Genomic DNA, 18774 nt, shown 5'->3' on the forward strand with positions numbered 1-18774 from the left:
TACCCTTCAGGTGCGCACAGGGTAAACCCCGTGCTCCTGTGCAATAGCCCGCAAACCACACAGGAGAGATAACCCACACGAGGCAAGCCCCGTGCGACCAGCTCGACCCAGAAGGCAAATCCCTGCTGTTGTAGGAAGGGGATCTCGAACCCAAGACCTCCATTATGGAAACCTCATGCTCAACGAACTGAGTGACCCTTGGCAACAAAATGACATGTAATTGACTTCAAAAATGCATAAAACTTTCTTCATTACCTAGTCAGACTTCAAACCACCACCAATAACGCAAGACTAGCATAACAATTACCTCAACTTCATTTTCAGACATACATCACTTTTTCAATTTACAAAAGCTAAAATTATGCCAAGGCGTATACATGGTTATAACAAAATGATACACTTGTAACAACTATACATCTACAAACTCAGTAATATAGTGCCATACATCACCTGCAGGAACCAGGTTACCATTACCTTGAATACTCCATTTCAACAACATTGCCACAAGTCAGATATAGCAATCACACAAAGGTGAAAATGGACTCTTGGATATGCTCCTTGAGTAAGAACCAGTAATTCACCGACATGGCCTTATCCTTGACTAAGATTTCTTTCTCTCCAATTTAGGATACAGCTCTCGCCTTGCTCTTTCCTGGACGTTCTTTAATTAACTTCCTTGATTGATTCTGCAACAGAATGAAATAAGAAATTTCAGGTCATCACGGTATTCTTTTTATCAGTCAAGATTCAGATATTTCAGGTCATCCCAGTAATCTTTTCATCAGTTAAGACTTAAGACTGTCAAAGTTCATATCACATTTTAAACGAAATGAGTCGAGGGTCTATCAGAAACAACCTCCCTACTTGCACAAAGGTAGGGGTAAGGTCCGCCTACACTCTACCCTCCCCAGACCACACTTGTAGGATTACACTAGGTATTATGTTGTTGTTACATTTTTGAAAGAAACAGGAAAAGAACGGAGCATGTTATTCTTCATACTTCACATACATCAAGCAAAATTCATCTGAGGAAGGCAAATAAACCTATGTTACTCGGACTCTTCAAAAATAGACATGGGTGCGTGTCGGATCCTCCAAAAGTAGTGCATTTTTGAAGGATCCGACACGGGTGCGGCATCATTTTTGGAGAGTCCGAGCAACATAGAAATAAACATAAAGAGACTAGACGAGCAACCAATACATTCAGTGCAACAAAATTCAATTGCACTTTTTGGGGATTTAGACCTATAAAAAAAAAAAAATTAGAAGGCAGCATTTAGAAGGCAATGAATGAGGGCAAAACCTCGAATAGCTCTTGAATACTTCGATGCAAAAGCAAAATCATAATTTGTTATAGAAGACTTCGCCAGGAATCCAGCGTAACAACTAACAAGTCTCAAAATAAATTTATATCAACAAAATTATAAAAATAGAGGATCAATCCTCAATGAATGCATTTTTTGAAATTTTGAGCATCAACCTTCATTGCCAGCCCAACCTATAAACACCTCTCATGAATTCTTTTTTCAATGTTAATAGTACATCAAATGTTACATCTTCACCCAAGGCACATAATTATGAATAAGTAATAGCAAAAATTTAAGATATAATGGTCCAAAATACACCTGAAATATTATTTTTAATACATAAATGGTGATAATCCAGATAGAAAAAGGGAACAACTGATAGTTTGGATGTGAAACTCGTGAAAAAAAGAATATTTCCGGGTGTGTTTTCAACCATTAACTCAAAACATGATGAAAAACCAGGTCTTGGCAACATTAGCACCGCCAAAATCCCCAAAACAAAACCAAAAGGGCAATTCAAGATTCTAGGAATACACAAGCACATATACGAAATAAATTACTCCCTTTGTCCCAATTTATGTGATACAGTTCTCATGTCAAGAGTCAAACTTGTTTACTTTAACCGTGAATTCGGACATACAATCTTTTAAGTTTTTTGAAAAATAATTTACAATATTTAGAAACTACATAAAAAGTACTCTAAATCACCATAATTAACAACAACGACAACATACCCAGTTTAATGCCACAAGTGGGGGTCTGGGGAGGGTGGGATTTATGCAGACCTTACATCTACCTTTATGGGGGCAAAGAGGCTGTTTCCGAAAAACCTTCAGCATGATTAACAATTTAAGATATTTAAAGGGCATACAATATAAATCGCAATCAAATATTTGCTCGTTTGACTTTCGAAATCCAAACTGTACCACATAAATTAGGACGATAAAGGGAGTACTAAAAGACGGCATCATACCTCAACAATTCTTCCACCATTATCGAACAAAACCAGATTTTCATTAACCCCATCATCATTAGTAACAGTACAATCACGCGGAGTCTCGAAAAAAGAAAGCGAAAACTGCTTAGAAACAACCCCAACATCAAAATAAATCAAACCAGAACTGGGTATATCAACACGTATCCCTTTAACAGCAAACCAAAGAAACAATTCTTGAGCAGTAACACCAGATATATTCGAAATCTGACCATAATTAAGTATCCCACACACAGTACTATCATATCTTAAATGGGTTTCAAATTGGGCCGCACAAGATTGTGGTAAATGGGCTTCAAACCGACCCGATGAAGGATCCATTGAGAAATTTGTAATTCCATTTGGTAATAGACCAACAGGGAGACCATGGGAATTGAGAACGTCGTATATTGAAGTGATTTTGTTGGTTGTTATGGAAATTGAGAAAGGTATGTTTGTGAAGAATAATGTTAGTGTGAACATTATTGTGAAATGGATTGATGATGCCATGTTTGTTTGAGAGAAATGGTTGAGGAATTTGATTTGTTTGAGGTTAGGGTTTTGGGGAGAGAGAGAGAGAGAGAGGATCCAAGGTTAAGGAAACAGGAAACAGCTCCTTTTTCTTTCTGTTTTTGTTCCCTTTTTGTTACTACTATATTTAAACATATTTGTATGAGGTATTAATTTTCTTCGACTTTTTGTGTTTGAAATTTAAATGTGATCCCGCATTGATTTGACTTTGGACAACGATTTTAGAAATTTCCTAGTGTATATATTTTTAGAACTAAATGTGTATTTCCTTACGGCTCCACTATTTTTTTCAAAAACTATTCGTAGAACCTTTTGGGAAAATGCATAAATACCCTTTGGACTAAAGCCAAATTTTCATTTGTACACCTTATTTTTCCTGGTGTCCTATTACTCCTCTAAGCTATTAGTAGAATTATTTACTCCGTAGGCGCTTTTTAAGTAGTGTGTGCGTATTTCAACCTCTTGAAAAAGCAAAAATTATTGAAAATCTATTTTAATAGAATTCTTTTATTAAAAAATAGAGGGAAAAGGTCTATATTTACCTTCCGTTATACTTTTGGGCTAAACATACCTTTTGACTAACAGACCACCGATGTTCCACCATTAAAGATCAATTAATCTCTAATCAATCTGATTAACACCAATGACTGTCATCTGTCTTAATTTTTTGGAAAAGGATCAAAACTACCCTCGAACTATCTGAATTTACCCTCAGTTTGTTTTTGGTACCAAACGAGCCCTTGCCGTCACATGAAGGGACCACAAACGGCCTTCTTGTTGGCGGATTGTCTTGAATGCTGACTGAGCGGTCCAATATGAAAAAAATTGCCCACATAGTTGTCCACCAAGGATGTACGAAGTGGCAACCCCCCCCCCCCACCCACCCACATCTCCTTTTAATCTATGTTCAGAGCCTCAACTCCAAATTAGAACCCTAATTTCATAAAAAAAAAAAAAAAAAACCCCTTTCTTCCCCGTTGGATCTCGAAGTATGTCAGAAGGCTCCATCAATTTGCTTGAATGTCGAAATGCGAGAAAATGTAACTGTGGACTGAATGCTCTAAATTTGACAGCTTGGATCGATCCAATGCTGGGAGAAGGTTCTACAAATGTCCAAGACATAGAGTAAGTTGTAAATTAATTTTCGTTTGGCATGTTTGTATAATGCAATGTTGCCCTAAATGGTTGATTATTTGATGGCTGAATTTTATTGGTAATTTAGTATGTATTTTTGAAAAAATTAGTATTTGAAGGTTGAATTTTCTACATTGAATTTCTTGATTTTTTTTTGTTAAGTTACTTCATGTGGATATTGGGAATGGCAAGACAAACCACAACTCCCACCAAGAGAAGTAACTGTTACATTGGAGATAAAGGGTAAATTAGATGCTATGAAGGTTGAAAGAAACAAACTGGAAATGATAGTCAATGGAATGGAAGCGGGTGAAACAGACAATATGAGGAACATAGTCGATGACATGTAGGTTGTTAGCGTTGAAAAGGATTGTTTGAATAAGAAACATAAAGAAATGGATTTTGTCAATGTCCAAGAGGCTGCCAAAATTAAAATTTTGGAGGAGAAAGTTGAAGAAATTGAGCTTATATCAGCCTAAGAGGTTGGAAAAGTTATGATTTTGGAGAAGAAAATCAATAAGTTGAAAACTATCATTTTGGTCTCATGTGCTTTATTCCTTGAGTTTCTTGTAGGGATGATGAAGTGAATGAAATTGCATGTTCTTTGTTCTTTGTTTTATGAGAACTTAGTTAATCCAGGTTGTTGTAATGAAGTTGATTATGATGTTGAACTTAATGCATGTAATTGTGCTGTAATGAAAATTGTCTATATTGGCTATCTTCTTATTTGGTTTTGAATGGGTTACTTCTAGGGGTGTTCATGGTTCGGTTTTGTCCGGTTTCTACCTAAAAGATAATCAAACCAAGCAAGTCGGTTTTCCAAATACAAAGGTCAAATCAAATCAATTAAGTCGGTTTTTCATTGAGTCGATTTTTATCATTTTTTAATAAGATTGATTAATTTGTTAAATATTAATGCTCATTATAATATACTCTTCGGTAGAAATCCCTAGAGACTAGAGTACATGAAGTGAAGGAAGAATAATATACCCTTCATATAATATAGATATTATACATGATACAATCATATTATCCTAGAGACTGATCATACATAATATAGATTTTATAATTAAAACTAGTAAAAACAAACAGATGAAAACATATACGCAAACTCAATAACGTTACCTGCAATTTGTGAAAGCTCAAATGGTTTGGTCTTATAATTGTTCTTGAACTCATTTAGTATAGAGGACGTGAATAACAAGTGCCGAATGCCAAAAGTCCCCTTATGAGCTATATAGGGACAATTTTGTTCTTTGAATTTTCCTGTTAACTTAGGATACTAGTAAAGTACTGTAATACTTTTAATATATATATATATATATATATATATATATATATATATATATATATGTGTGTGTGTGTGTGTGTGTGTGTGTGTGTGTGTAAGTGTGCAAAATTATAATTTTAGATAGTATTTGTATGATCGCTGATTCGGGCTTTTCGGTTATTTTTTATTTAGAATCAAAATCAAATCAAATGTTGTCGGTTTTAAAATTAAAAATCAAACTAAAAAATATCGGTTATTCTTTTCGGTTTGATTCAATTTAGCAGTTTTCTGTGAACATCCCTAGTTACTTCTATTTAATGACAAAGTGTATCTTACATGATAGTGTAAAAGTGGTCATAAATGAAGTGGAAAAAACTGGAAAATCGCTACATCAATACTGGGCAGAAATTGGAAAAAGCTTCACACAAAATGAGTTGAAAAAACTGGAAAATGGCGACATCAAAACTGGATGAAATTACAATGCGTCTGTAGTTCCTGTATTTTGTAATGTTTGATCTGTTAGGATTACAATGTGTCTATAGTTTCTGTATTTGCTACTTAAGATGGCCAGTGTACGTGTGTTGGTCTTGTGTTATATTTTTATAATGGCTCATTTGGTGATTAATACAACAAGAACATGAATATGTACTTGATATGCCAACTGAGGTAATTCAACGGGAATTGTTCTCACAATAAATTGTGGTTCTTCCTTAGAAAATGGAAGTGATTTACTGCCTATATATATATACACTATAACAAGAGTTATATATGTAGAAAATCATTTTGTGGTAAAACTATAACATAAGATTGTATGTGTGATGAATTATTAAATGCTAACCAAATATTTTACATGGTTGACCCGTCGAATTCATTCAGCTGATGGTTCAACTAAAGTCACCTTAGACCCTCGTTCAGGTTATTTCACTTAGCTGATCCGTCGAATGGAGTCATCTGATGGTTCAACTAAGGTCATATTAGGCCCCCGTTCAGGTTATCTCACTTAGTTGATCCGTCGAATGCAGTCATCTGATGGTTCAACTAAAGTCATATTAGGCCCCCGTTCAGGTTATTTCACTTAGTTGATCGGTCATATTATATTATTCAAAGCTTCAACCAAACAATTAGAGGGATAAATTATTCATGGTTCTGTTACTAAGTCAAAATTATCCACATTGGACAAGACTTTTCCAAAAATTAGATCTTAATCATGAAAATCAGAAAAACCACGTGATAAGTTTTGATGATTTGACAAATGTGATCGAGGAACCAGATGGGATCTGTTTGTGGATAGGAACCAGATAGGATCATTTCCCTTGGCTGTCGTAAAAGTCAATTCTGACTTATAAAGGTTCGACCGTACCGATCGATCGGTAAAGAGCTAGCAAAGAAGACAGCCTACAAATGCGTGCTTGCTAGAAGCCAAACTTAAAGATGAAATGTCCCTATCCCTTATCACATGATTCTCACATGCTCTCTAAGATATATACAACATGTTACAAGGTTTAACCTAACACTTGTAAAAGGTCTTCTCAAGAACAAGGCTATCACAAACTCAAGGACCAGATCCCGACAACTGAAAATATCTTAAGTCCTTACGTTTGTTGTGTCTTGTCATTTTGTTCTTTACTCGTAATCCTACTCTACTTTCAAGAAGTGTCATTCTAGGACAGATCTCAACTTTTATTGTTTTGTTTTCTTGGCTATAGTTAGTCAAGTTGTGTAGCTTTATAATAGAGTTATTGTAAAGGGCTTATAATAGAGGTATTGTAAGGAGTGAGGGATTAAGAGTTTAATTCCTAGGTTGCAAGAGTTGTAATCTAAAGTTGCTTAGTTTAGTGAAGATGGAAATCCTACTGGGGTAGGTCGTGGTTTTTAATCTCTTGAGCAAGAAGTTTTCCACGTAAATATCTTATGTTATTTACTTTCAGTCGTTTACTTTAGGGAACAGATAGAGAACCCGATTCTCTATATTGTTTGGTGGACTCTTAGTTTCTATCTTGAGCAGGTTCTTTCTAAAAGTTTAACACCTAGAAATAATCTTTCTCATGGCCGCTCCACCAAACTAAAAGAAGGACAATCTAGCACAAGACCACCAAGATTCAATGGAAATTATTATGGGTGGTGGAAGATAAGGGAGTTGTGGGATATCATCTGTGATGGTCCATTTGTTCATATGAAGAAAAATGAAGCTGGTGTTGAAGCAGAGCCAAAGATGAGGAAAGAATACAATGAAACTGATATAAAAACTGTGGAAAGAACTACAAGGCCAAGAAAATCCTTGTGTGTGGCATTGGAGCTGATGAGTACAATCGAATCTCTTCATGTTAATCTACAAAAGAGATCTGGGATGCGCTTCAAACTGCTCATGAAGGAACAAATCAAGTAAAGCAGTCCAAAATAGACATGCTTACCACTGAGTATGAACTCTTTAAAATGGAAGATGGAGAGTCCATTCATGAAATGCATACCAGATTCACCTCCATAATCAATGAACTCCATTTTCTTGGTGAAATCATCCCTACCAATAGATTGGTTCGTAAGTTGCTCAGTGTCTTGCCTAGTTCATGGGAAAACAAAGTTAATGCTATCACTGAAGACAAGGACCTGCAAAAACTAACCATTGATGAGCTAATTGGGAATCTCAAAACTTATGAGCTGAAAAGACAACAAGATCGGGAAAGAAGGGCGCCAAAAAAGGAGAGGAGCCTGGTTCTCAAAGCTGCTGCCAAAAGTGACTCTAGTGATGGTGAGTCAGACGTGGCTTATCTTACTCGCAGGTTTCAAAAAATGATTAGAAGAAATAGTAGTTTCCAAAAAAAAATGAAGCACAAGCAAAAATCCCAAGGGAAATGATTGTTGTCACAGGTGTAGGAAACCTGGTTACTTTATGAGAGAATGTCCTCTTCACAAGCAGGATTACTACAAAAACAATGTTGAAAAGATAGTAAAGAGGAACTTGGTCCCCGATATAAAACCCAAGAGGAGAGAAGCGGCTAACAACTTGGTGAAACAGGCTCTTGCGGCCTGGGGAAATTCCACAAGTGAGTTTGAGGATGAAGATGATCAAAGAGATGGATCCCTGATGGCTATTAATGATGAACCCTCGAGATATGGATCAATCTTTTCATTAACGGCAAAATCTGATATTGATGGTGATAATGAAGAGGATGAGGTAAATTTTTTAGATGTCCAGAAAAACTTGGAAAATTACTCTAAAAAAAATTGATGTCATTAGCAAATGTATTAATTGATGCTTATCATAGTCTCATCGAAGAAAAGGGTGTTCTAGCTGAAGAAATTGGTGAGTTAGAATAAAAAAGGGATGACTTAGTAGTGCTTATTGTAGATTTGAAGGAACAGGTTCATGAATTAACTAGAGATAATTCCTTATTAAACAACCAAATGAAAAAATGGATGAATACTACTTCTAAAGGAAAAGAAGATGCTAGTACGATTCATCTTGAGCTTGAAAGTGAGCTTAAGAAAACCAAAATGAATCTTACGGCCGAGTTAGAAAAGAATAAGTAGCTTCAAGAGAGTTTTAAAATGGTAAGAATTAAGCTTGATAAGTCACTTCAGTGGACCTGGTTCTCTAATGTAATTGCTTCCATGTACAGGAGTGACGGTGGTGTCAGGCACGGCATTGACTTTGAAAAGACCAAAACTCCCTACAATCCCCACAGCAAGTATATCACTACAATTGAAAATTGGTTGTGTACTCACTGTGGGAAGATTGGTCATTGCAAGGATACGTGTAAAGTAAAATTTCAATCTCTTCAGAAAAACAAAAATTTTGTTGAGAAGAAGTTTGGAGTTGAGGGATCTAATCCCCGAAAAAAAAATGTGTTGCCTGCATGGACGAAAAGAAACTTAATTCACCCATTCTATCATTATAAGGGACCCAAGCTAGTTTGGGTTCCTAAATCTAATAAATGACTCTGTTTGCAGTGGAAGTGAGATGAGGTAGTCAAAAATGGTATATGGATAGTGACTGCTCGAAGCATATGACTGGAAAAATGGATGATTTCCTCTCTTTCAAGGCCTTACAAGATGGGAGTGTGTCTTTTGAAAATGGCAAGAAAAGATATATTCTTGGTGTTGGCAAAATTTGCAAGACACTCTCCCATACAATTGAGAATGTGTACTATGTGAACGGCTTAAATTAAATCCTGTTGAGTATGTCTCAAATATGCGATAAAGAAAATGAAGTCAAGTTCTTGTCCTGTTCTTGCACTGTCACCAACCTCAAATCTGGTGAAGTGGTGTTGATAGCAAAAAGGTTCAAGAACATCTATGTAGCAGACTTTTAGTCATTAAATGGTGGTGATCTGACATGTCTTGGTGCTATGGATGATGATATTGAGCTATGGCACAGATTTCTGGGACATGCAAGCTTCTCTTTGCTGAACAAGCTTGTTGTGAAGGACCTGGTTCGTGGGCTGCCAAAGACCAAGTTCAAAGATCACAAGGTGTGTGATACTTGTATAAAAGGAAAGCAGGTCAGATCCTTCTTCAAACCAAATAAGGAAGTAAATACCTCAAGGCTTGATCTTCTTCATATGGCTCTTTGTGGGCCAATGAGAGTTCCCAGCAGAGGAAGAAAGAATTACATTTTTGTGATTGTTGATGACTAATCTAGGTTCACTTGGACTCTGTTTCTAAGAACCAAGGATGAAACATTTCCTATGTTCGCCGCTTTTGTGAAACAAATCTAAGTAAAACTGGGAAATCACATAGTGAACATTAGATCTAATCATAGTACTAAGTTTGACAATGCCAAGTTTGATGAATTCTGTACGGAAAATGGTATAAGCCACAACTTCTCTGCTCCTAGAACACCTCAGCAAAATGGTGTTAGGGAGAGGAAAAATAGGACACTTGAAGATATGACTAGAACAATGCTGATTGCAAGTGGTGTGTCTAAAAGTTTTTGGGCTGAAGCTGTCAATATTGCTTGCCACTTGATTAACAGATGCATGATCAGGTCCTTGCTTGAGAAGACTCCGAATGAATTACTCAATGGAAGAAAGCCCAAGCTGACTTACCTGAGAGCTTTTGGATACAAATGCTTTGTTCTAGGAGGCCTTGGGAAAATTTGATGCAAAAAGTGATAAAGGAATCTTTCTTAGTTACTCTTCTCAAAGCAAGGTATACAAAGCCTACAACAAAAGAACTTAATGTGTAGAAAAAAGCGTGCATGTGATCTTTGATGAATCAAATGAATTGGGTAGCAAAAGGTCACTCAATGATGAAGCTGAAGATAGAGAATTTACAAAAGTCCCTGATGACCATAGAAATTTCAAATAGAAAGACTGAATTGATGAGTCAGGTCAAACAGAGTGATGAAGAAGATGCAACAGAATTTTCAGAAGGCACAGAGGAATCTAGTCCCCCCATTACTCTACTCGAAGCTGAATACCGGGTAGCTGATATTGTATCAGGTACTCCTGAGGTTGGACAAAGAAGTGGAACTCTATTGATGTCAATGATGAAGCTAATATGGAGGAACTTGGTCCCTCAAATCCTGAAGATCAAGTATCCAACTGGAAGCACAAGAGTTGTCATCCACTTCAAAATGTCATTACTCTTTTAGAATTTGGTATTCATACTAGGTCAATAGCGAGAAACATGTTTGTCTTCTCAGCCTTCCTTTCTAAAAGTAAACCTAAGAATATACTCCTCCAAGGCTTTTTGATTTTCATTTCCTCCATCAAGTAGACACTACATCATGAGCTTGAATTCTCCATTTTGGCCATTCTCAATTTCTTCCACTTTCATTTCCCTATCATTGTCACAGCAAAAAGTAGAATCGTCATAGTGGGGGTTCGGCAAAAGGAAGGACAAATAATCATAATTAGCCCAATGGCCATTTTGACCGCCACATCTATCACATATGCTCCACTCATGGGTTCGAGATTGTGTGCACAATCCTCCCCCGGGAGACTTTAAACAAGTTTGCCAAGAGTGAGGTCCTCCATAATAAGGACAAAGGTCATCTAAGTATGAACAACTACTATCCGGCCATCATACCATTTTTTTTTAAGAAATAAAATAAAGCAAAGAAACAACTACACAAATATTCACAAGTTTGGAACAAAGCAAGTTAGCTTATTTCCCAAACTAGCCTAAATACGCCAAATTGTTCCCCGGCAATGGCGCCAAAATTGATAACGTCCAAATCTATTCCTCAAAGAGAAAGTGTACACGGTCTTATGCAATATAATTTACCCAACTATGAGTCGGGGTCGATCCCACAGGGAATAATATACTAGGCGATTTAAGCAAGTAAGGAATTATCACTTTCTATGCTAAGCCAAACACTTGATAATATTTTGGTTTTTGAGAAAATTATACCTAATGCAAAAATATAAACTAATCTAGAAAGCAAGTAAAATGATCAATGGCCACAAGTTTGGGAATAAAGGAAAGTACGCTCAAGTAACGATCCAATGTATTTCACGATTTTACAACTATGAGTGAGTTTATGCTAATTAGATAATGATTTCTAAAATCTCATCAAAAGTCTCTCGACCAAATTGATGAATTTCACTCTAAGCTTTCTCAAGCCTTAGAGTGTGATATTAAGCACAATTAATATAAGCATTGAAAGATGCTGACTGGGTAGTTGTTATGCAAGAAGAGCTTTATCAATTTAAGTGGAACAAAGTGTGGCACCTGGTTCCTAGACCTTCAGATAAAACAGTGACTGGAACTAGGTAGGTGTTTCCCAATAAGCTTGATGAATTTGGAAACACAATAAGAAACAAGGCAAGACTGGTGGCTCAAGGCTACAACCAAGAAGAAGGGATTGTCTATGATGAGACTTTTACTCCAGTTGCCAGAATGGAAGCAATAAGGATTCTCATTGCTTTTTCATCTCATATAGAATTCAAATTGTTCCAAATAGATGTCAAAAATGCCTTCTTAAATGGATATTTGAAGGAGGAATTTTTGTCAAGCAACCCCCTGGCTTTGAAGTCATGAACATCCTGAGCATGTTTTCAAGCTTGACAAGGCTCTATATGGGTTGAAGCAGGCTCCTTGGGCATGGTATGAGACACTGTCAAAGTTCCTTCTTGAAAATGGCTTTACAAGAGGGAAAATTGATAACACTTTATTTCTGAAGAAAAGAGGGAGAAATTTGTTAATTGTGCAAGTCTATGTTGATGATATCATTTTTGGTGCCACTAATGATTCCCTTTGTGAAGAATTTGCAAAGCTCATGGGAAGAGAATTTGAGATGAGCATGATGGGTGACCAAAATTTCTTCCTTGGGCTGCAAGTCAAGCAAACCTCAAAAGGCACCATGATCAGTCAACAAAAGTACATTAAGAAGCTGCTAAGAAGATTTGAAATGGAAAATGCTAAGACCATTGATACACCTATAGCCACTGCTACTCGGTTAGACATGGATGAACCTGGTTCTCCTGTAAATGAAACCATGTATAGTGCTATCATTAGGTCTTTATTGTACCCAACTGCTAGCAAACCTGACATTGTCTTTAGTGTTGGGTTGTGTGACAAAGGAATCTCATGTAAAGGCTGCAAAAAGAATTTTGAGGTCTCTCAAAGGAACTCCGGACCTAGTCCTCTTCTATCCTTCAGGAGACAACTTTGACTTGATTGGATATGCTGATGTTGATTATGCTGGGTACTTAGTAGACAGGAAGAGCACATCTGGAATGACAAATTTTCTAGGGTCATTCTTGATCTCATAGGGTACAAGGAAACAAAACTTTGTGGCTCTTTCTACTGCTGAAGCTGAGTATGTGGCTACTGCTTCCTGTTGTGCTCAATTGTTATGGATTAAACAACAGCTTCAGGATTTTGGTGTGTTCACTAAATGTGTGCCCTTATTGTGTGATAATACAAGTGCACTTAATATGACAAAAAATCTAGTGCAACATAAAAAGACCAAGCACATTGATGTTAGACATCATTTTCGGAGAGATAATGTTGAAAAGGGATTGATTTGTATGAAGTTCTACAAAATAGAGGACCAGGTAGTAGACATCTTCACCAAGGCAGCAGAGAACACTTTGAAAGAAATCGCTTGGAGTTGCGCTTGATCAAGCTCAACTAGTTAGTTACCCACTTACCATTTCCCTCAACAATTGGCTATGTTAATAGGAAAGGTATAATGCTAAAAAGTATTTTTTTGTGGCATCTAACTCACTCTTATACTGTTACAGGTATACACACATGGCAGCTTCAGGACAATACGAGTATAGGTGTCATTGCATTACTCATAGCTATTGTCCTCATTTTTAAAATTGTTAAGGAACCTGGTTCTAGTGACTGTGTTAGTAGTCTCTTTATCACTTATATATTTTTGAATTGCTTAGGGCTCCATGTCATTAATTTCTTTCCTGCCTCAACCTCCAAAATAAACTTTCAAACGTTAAAATTCCTCCGAACCAACCCGAATACCTGACACCTTTTCATCATACACCGATCGAAATCGGTTCTTTGTCCTTTTATTTAAACCAACTGCTCTTGTCTCTCTCCTCACTTAAAACTCTTAAAGCACCCTCTCTCATTCTTTTCTCTCACTGAGAAACATCTAAACCTCTCTATATTCCCTTCTCTTTGTGTTCTTGTGAGTAAAATTAGCCATGTCTCAACAAGAATCATCTTCTCCAAGCGTGCCAGAAATGAATCCCTCTCACTCACCTTCCAAAACCCCAACTCCATCTGAACCAAAATCCCAAAAATCACCCCCAAAAGTTCCAATCTCTACAGACCAATGTTACGGTTTGCTTTTACGCGGGTTAAGGCATAAAAGTAATCCGAGGTTGTTGGTGCTCTAAATTGGATATTTAGTTGTTTTAGAGTCTCCACCTAATTTATTCAAAGGGAAAATTAGAAAAACTGGGTTTAAGAGTTTTTTAGACCGAGAAAAATTCTCATTATGTACTAGAGATCGAGGTAAGGGTTCTGGTGATCCCCCAGGGAAGGTTTTACGCACCCTGGCATTAAGGATCCATAGAATATGGTTGACCTACGAGCTTCACTGTAAGGTTATGTTATTTGCTTATGTGTTTGTAAAATATTTTCCGCAAAATATAAGCTTTAGCATCATAAGTATAAGTATTTTTTTGAAAATTTGTAAGCAAAAAGTCCCCTTACAAATAAGGGGTTTTGGTTCAAAAAATCCGCGTAAAGCGTTCAACTCACGTTGTTTCCGGACTAGGATACACCCGAGGTTGCCCCCGAGTAGAGTCGCTACTATTCTAGCCCTAACAAATGAGTTTAGTACTTAAGGGTTTTTAATATAAGAAAATAGTGGAGTATTCTCCATTTTTTATATAGTATATATATACATACATACATACATATATATATACATATATATATATATATATATATATATATATATATATATATATATATATGTGTGTGTGTGTGTGTGTGTGTGTGTATATATATAGTCGTTTTTGTCAAATCCGTGAGCTTGTAAGTCAAGTCATATTCTGAGATCTGATCTTCATAGTCCAACAAATCTCAATCACTGTCCATATCAAGAATTTCGGTCCAACACTTAGTCAAATTTGAGCCCAGAAAATGTCAAAATGTATTCAATTTGTTCACAATTAATGGGCTGGGCTCCCAAATCCAAAGTCCAATTTCGGTTCATAAGCCTTAGTGCAGTTTTAGGTCCAAAGTCAAGTATTAAAGCAAATGCCTCAATTTTCTGTTCAAAAACAGTGTGTTTGTATAATTTTAGGTTCAACATTTAGTCATTTTTTTTATCAAAAACAAATACTAGTCTTTTGGAAATCATCTGATGTTATACAAAATTCAGTTTCTCGGTTTTAAAATTCAACTCACATATTTTGAAATCATTCATTGAACACTTTAACATATCCGATTAAGTTTGAAGAAAACATTTTTGATTATTGAACTCAATTCTGATTCCCGCGTTTGAAAACAAGATTTGTTGCCATTTTTATCTTAAATTAACTATTCAACTAGGTGATAAACCTAAGTCTACATCCCATGGGTTTCACTAATATAAGGTTTAAATTACAAATTTACAAATACATCAAATGAGGAAGAAAGAAAGAAATGAACTACCAACGGGCTACTCACCTCGTTAGTGCCATTTTCACCCATGGCTGGGCCTTCGCCATTTACACCCATGGTTGGGCCTTCAATAATATTAGCTTCCCTTGCTTTGTATCATATACCCATAGCCTAAACAGAATTGGGACTGGGCCCCTGTATTGATGCAGAGAAGGCCCAAGAATGCAAGGAGGGAGGTACCACATAAAAGGGGTGAATAATTAATAACTTGTACAAATAAGTCCACACCAAATAAATCAACAGACTAATAATAATGGGCTTTAGGCCCAACAGTCTAATGGTCATAAACATCCAAAGTCCAAAAATGACTAATCAATAGGCACATATGCAGTGTATATTCAAAGTATACAGAGGTATACACCCTAAAGAAGTTGTATTAAGGTCAATACTAGGAAGCTTTTAACCTCTTTTTCCCGATGTTGCACAAGTTCCAAGGGATTTCTAGGAATCCCAAGCATGGCTAACACTGGGGAGCGTTCAAGCTTGACCTATAATGACCAAACTAACCTCCTCCTCAAGATGTTATACACATAGCATACATACAATATACAAACATATACCCTTTAAACTTAGACAGAAATGGAATAACTGCACTTAGAGGCACAAGAACTCTAACACATAACAACTTATGCTAATCACATTTGCACAGAATCACAATCAGAGGAAACAGGCATGTTCAGAGATCTATAGACTTCCTATTGAGCTTATCAGATCCTACACATATACAGAGGACCTCAAATAAACATTTCTTGACAATCTTGTTGCACAATTAAAGCTTAGCTAAATACGTTTGCAATAGGTAAATTCAACAGACTCCAGGCAGGACATAGATTCAGTGTTCAGCAAATTGACAACATGGTAGCATTAGAACAAACTAGCACAACAGGTATCTATTGTAATGGCAGAGACACACAGGTTTGATATTCACCATTAGACATGTATAGAGTTCTGTTAGATAGACAACAAGAAACCATAGCTAAAAACCATTAAGTTCAGCAGATCTAGCACAACATCACACAGCAACATAGGTAGGCATGGATCAGTTGTCAAAGAAACAATGAGGTCAAGCCAATAAGGGTGCATACAAGACAAGGCCTCCGAAATTGGTCATGTACAACTCACACAAAGGGAAATAGGTGCATCTACCAACCTTCTAACCATAGGAGTTAAAAAGGACAGCCTAAGCTTACACTATGACTCCTAAGATACTGAACTTAAAAGCAAGATAATCCTAGCTAGACACTCCAGCATGGTAGACTGAAATTAACAGCTAAACATAGACAATGAGAATTGAACTAAACTTATTTATTAAGCCAAGCATAACTGTTAAACACCTAACTAGACTAATCTAACAACAACAAACAAGCATATCAAGCTAAATTAAGCACATTAAACATGGAAACACACATAAAGAAATACAGTAAAGATAAAATGGAATAGAATGTTACCTTTCTCAGGTGCAGCCTGGAAGAGAGTGGATTTAGAACTCAATTTGTTCCCCCCAAAAGCTCAAATAACCAGTAAATAGCCACACAAGATACAAATTTTAAAACTTAAAACTCAACTCAGAAGTTTAAGGGTCTTAAAGATAAAACCCTAATTTTTCGAGTTCTTAGGCTTGTAAGTGATAAAATCAAGTTTACAAGTTTGAAAATGTGAAGGTGTTCAGGTATGTTAAACAATTGAAGTAAAAGTCCTATTTATAGGAGAAAATCCCCAAAATCTCAAACCTTAATTCGTGATATGGGATGAACCCCCAGAAATTGAGTTTCCCTCCCAAAAATTCACAGATTGTAAGGCTCAAAATAAACCCTAGTTTATAACAATGGCTAGGATGGGTCAAACTCAACCCAATCCATCAATTTATCAAGCAACCAATCAGAATGCTCGATTCAAACGAATGCAAACAAGAACCATTAAGAGTTCTCAGAGATTAACGTTTGACATTGGTATAAATTCAAAAATAAAGCAGAAATCTCACCTCTGTGGTGGTAACCCTGCAGTAGAGGTCGAAAACAATTAAAACTTTACCTCTATTGGCCATACAGGCCTGTACTCGTACAAACTTGGCCTAAAATTACGCCATTTTAGTCTTATAGTGATGAGGAGATAAAATTCTGGGGTTTGCCCTAAGTGGAGAGGAAAGAGGGAGAGGGGTTGGGGGGGAAAATGAAAGAAGAGGGGGGTCTTACCCCTTTTGGATTGACAAGTTGGACCGGGTCGGTCCCTTTTTTGGGCCTGACTCGGTCCAATTAAAATAAGGGGCCTGATTTTTGTTTTGTATGTGTAAACACTTACCTCACGTGTATATTTGTGTATATACGTACATACGTGTGGGAATTTCACACGCGCTTCGATAAATAATAAAATTAAAACTCGCTTGATTAATTTAAAACCGTTAATTAGGTACCCTCAATAGTTAATTAGGTGAGTAAGGTCTTAATTTTGCAAATATGTCCTTTTAGTGACTTGGTTTAAAAACCAGGCTGTTTAAATTACAGCCCCTAGCCAATTTATGGCCATTAATTTACATAAATGCACGTGGTTGATTAACCAATGATGTCCCATAATTAAATAAAGGGTAAATTTGCAGAAATGACCTCAATTATAGGGAGAATTTCCAATTGGGCCATAATTGGGCTTATTAATTGATTATTCAATTATAGCCATTAAATGAACAATTTCTTCAAAATTAAATCATAATTGAACTCTCAATTAATTATAATTCTAATAATTTGACTAAATGGGGATTGAGGACTAAAATGATTAATTTATTTAATTAATCAAATTCCTTGAATTTTAAAACAGAGTAAAATACTTGCCATTTGCCAATTTGGCCAATTTCAACAATTAAATGAATAATTGTTAATTTTATTATAAATGTGCTCATTAATTTATAAATGATTTATAATATTTATAGCAATTATTTTACCAAAATAAGATGGTAAATATTTCTTGAATAATTCTATAAAATCATTTTGGCCTTCAAAAAATAGGTATTTGCTCTATTTGAACTCGGGGACTCTGAGTAATTAAACTAAATTCCGGGAGGTCAAAAATTAGGTGTCAACAACCAAAACCCCATAGCCTCACCCATTAGACCTGCGAATTCTGGTCCCCCTAAGACTCGCAAGAGTCAAACTCCTAAGAAATTCGTGTCCTCTTCCTCAACCTCTGTTTCTATTGAGAAAACCGACTCAGTGGAAAGTGGACAAACTGTATCAGTGTCGAAGTATCTTCAAAATACAGAAGAAATGGATGAAAAGGATGACGAGGTCGAAGTGTCTAGTCAAAAGGTTGTGGATGCTGGAGTAAGTATAAATATTCAGGCCTTTGTTACTGAGAAATTAAATACTGGGAACATGCATAAGGTTACCGACATTGATTTTGCAAAGCAACAGGAAAATGTTGGTGACAAAGAAAATGTTAAGAAAATCCCAGCAAAATCAGGTAACCCCACTCTAACTGATATT

General features: G+C 36.2%; 1 protein-coding gene across 1 annotated transcript; it reads right to left on the reverse strand.

The window, feature by feature from the left end:
• Positions 1–275: 275 nt before the first annotated feature.
• LOC132051533 (uncharacterized) lies at positions 276–2934 on the reverse strand. Its single transcript, XM_059442668.1, has 2 exons — positions 2281–2934; positions 276–686 (listed from the first exon to the last, which is right to left on the reverse strand). The coding sequence occupies exons 1-2, from the start codon at positions 2788–2790 to the stop codon at positions 624–626; spliced, it is 573 nt and encodes a 190-aa protein (XP_059298651.1). The 5' UTR covers positions 2791–2934; the 3' UTR covers positions 276–623.
• Positions 2935–18774: the final 15840 nt, after the last annotated feature.

Source organism: Lycium ferocissimum, chromosome 4, assembly GCF_029784015.1.
Source record: "Lycium ferocissimum isolate CSIRO_LF1 chromosome 4, AGI_CSIRO_Lferr_CH_V1, whole genome shotgun sequence".
NCBI classification, from domain to species: Eukaryota; Viridiplantae; Streptophyta; class Magnoliopsida; order Solanales; family Solanaceae; genus Lycium; species Lycium ferocissimum.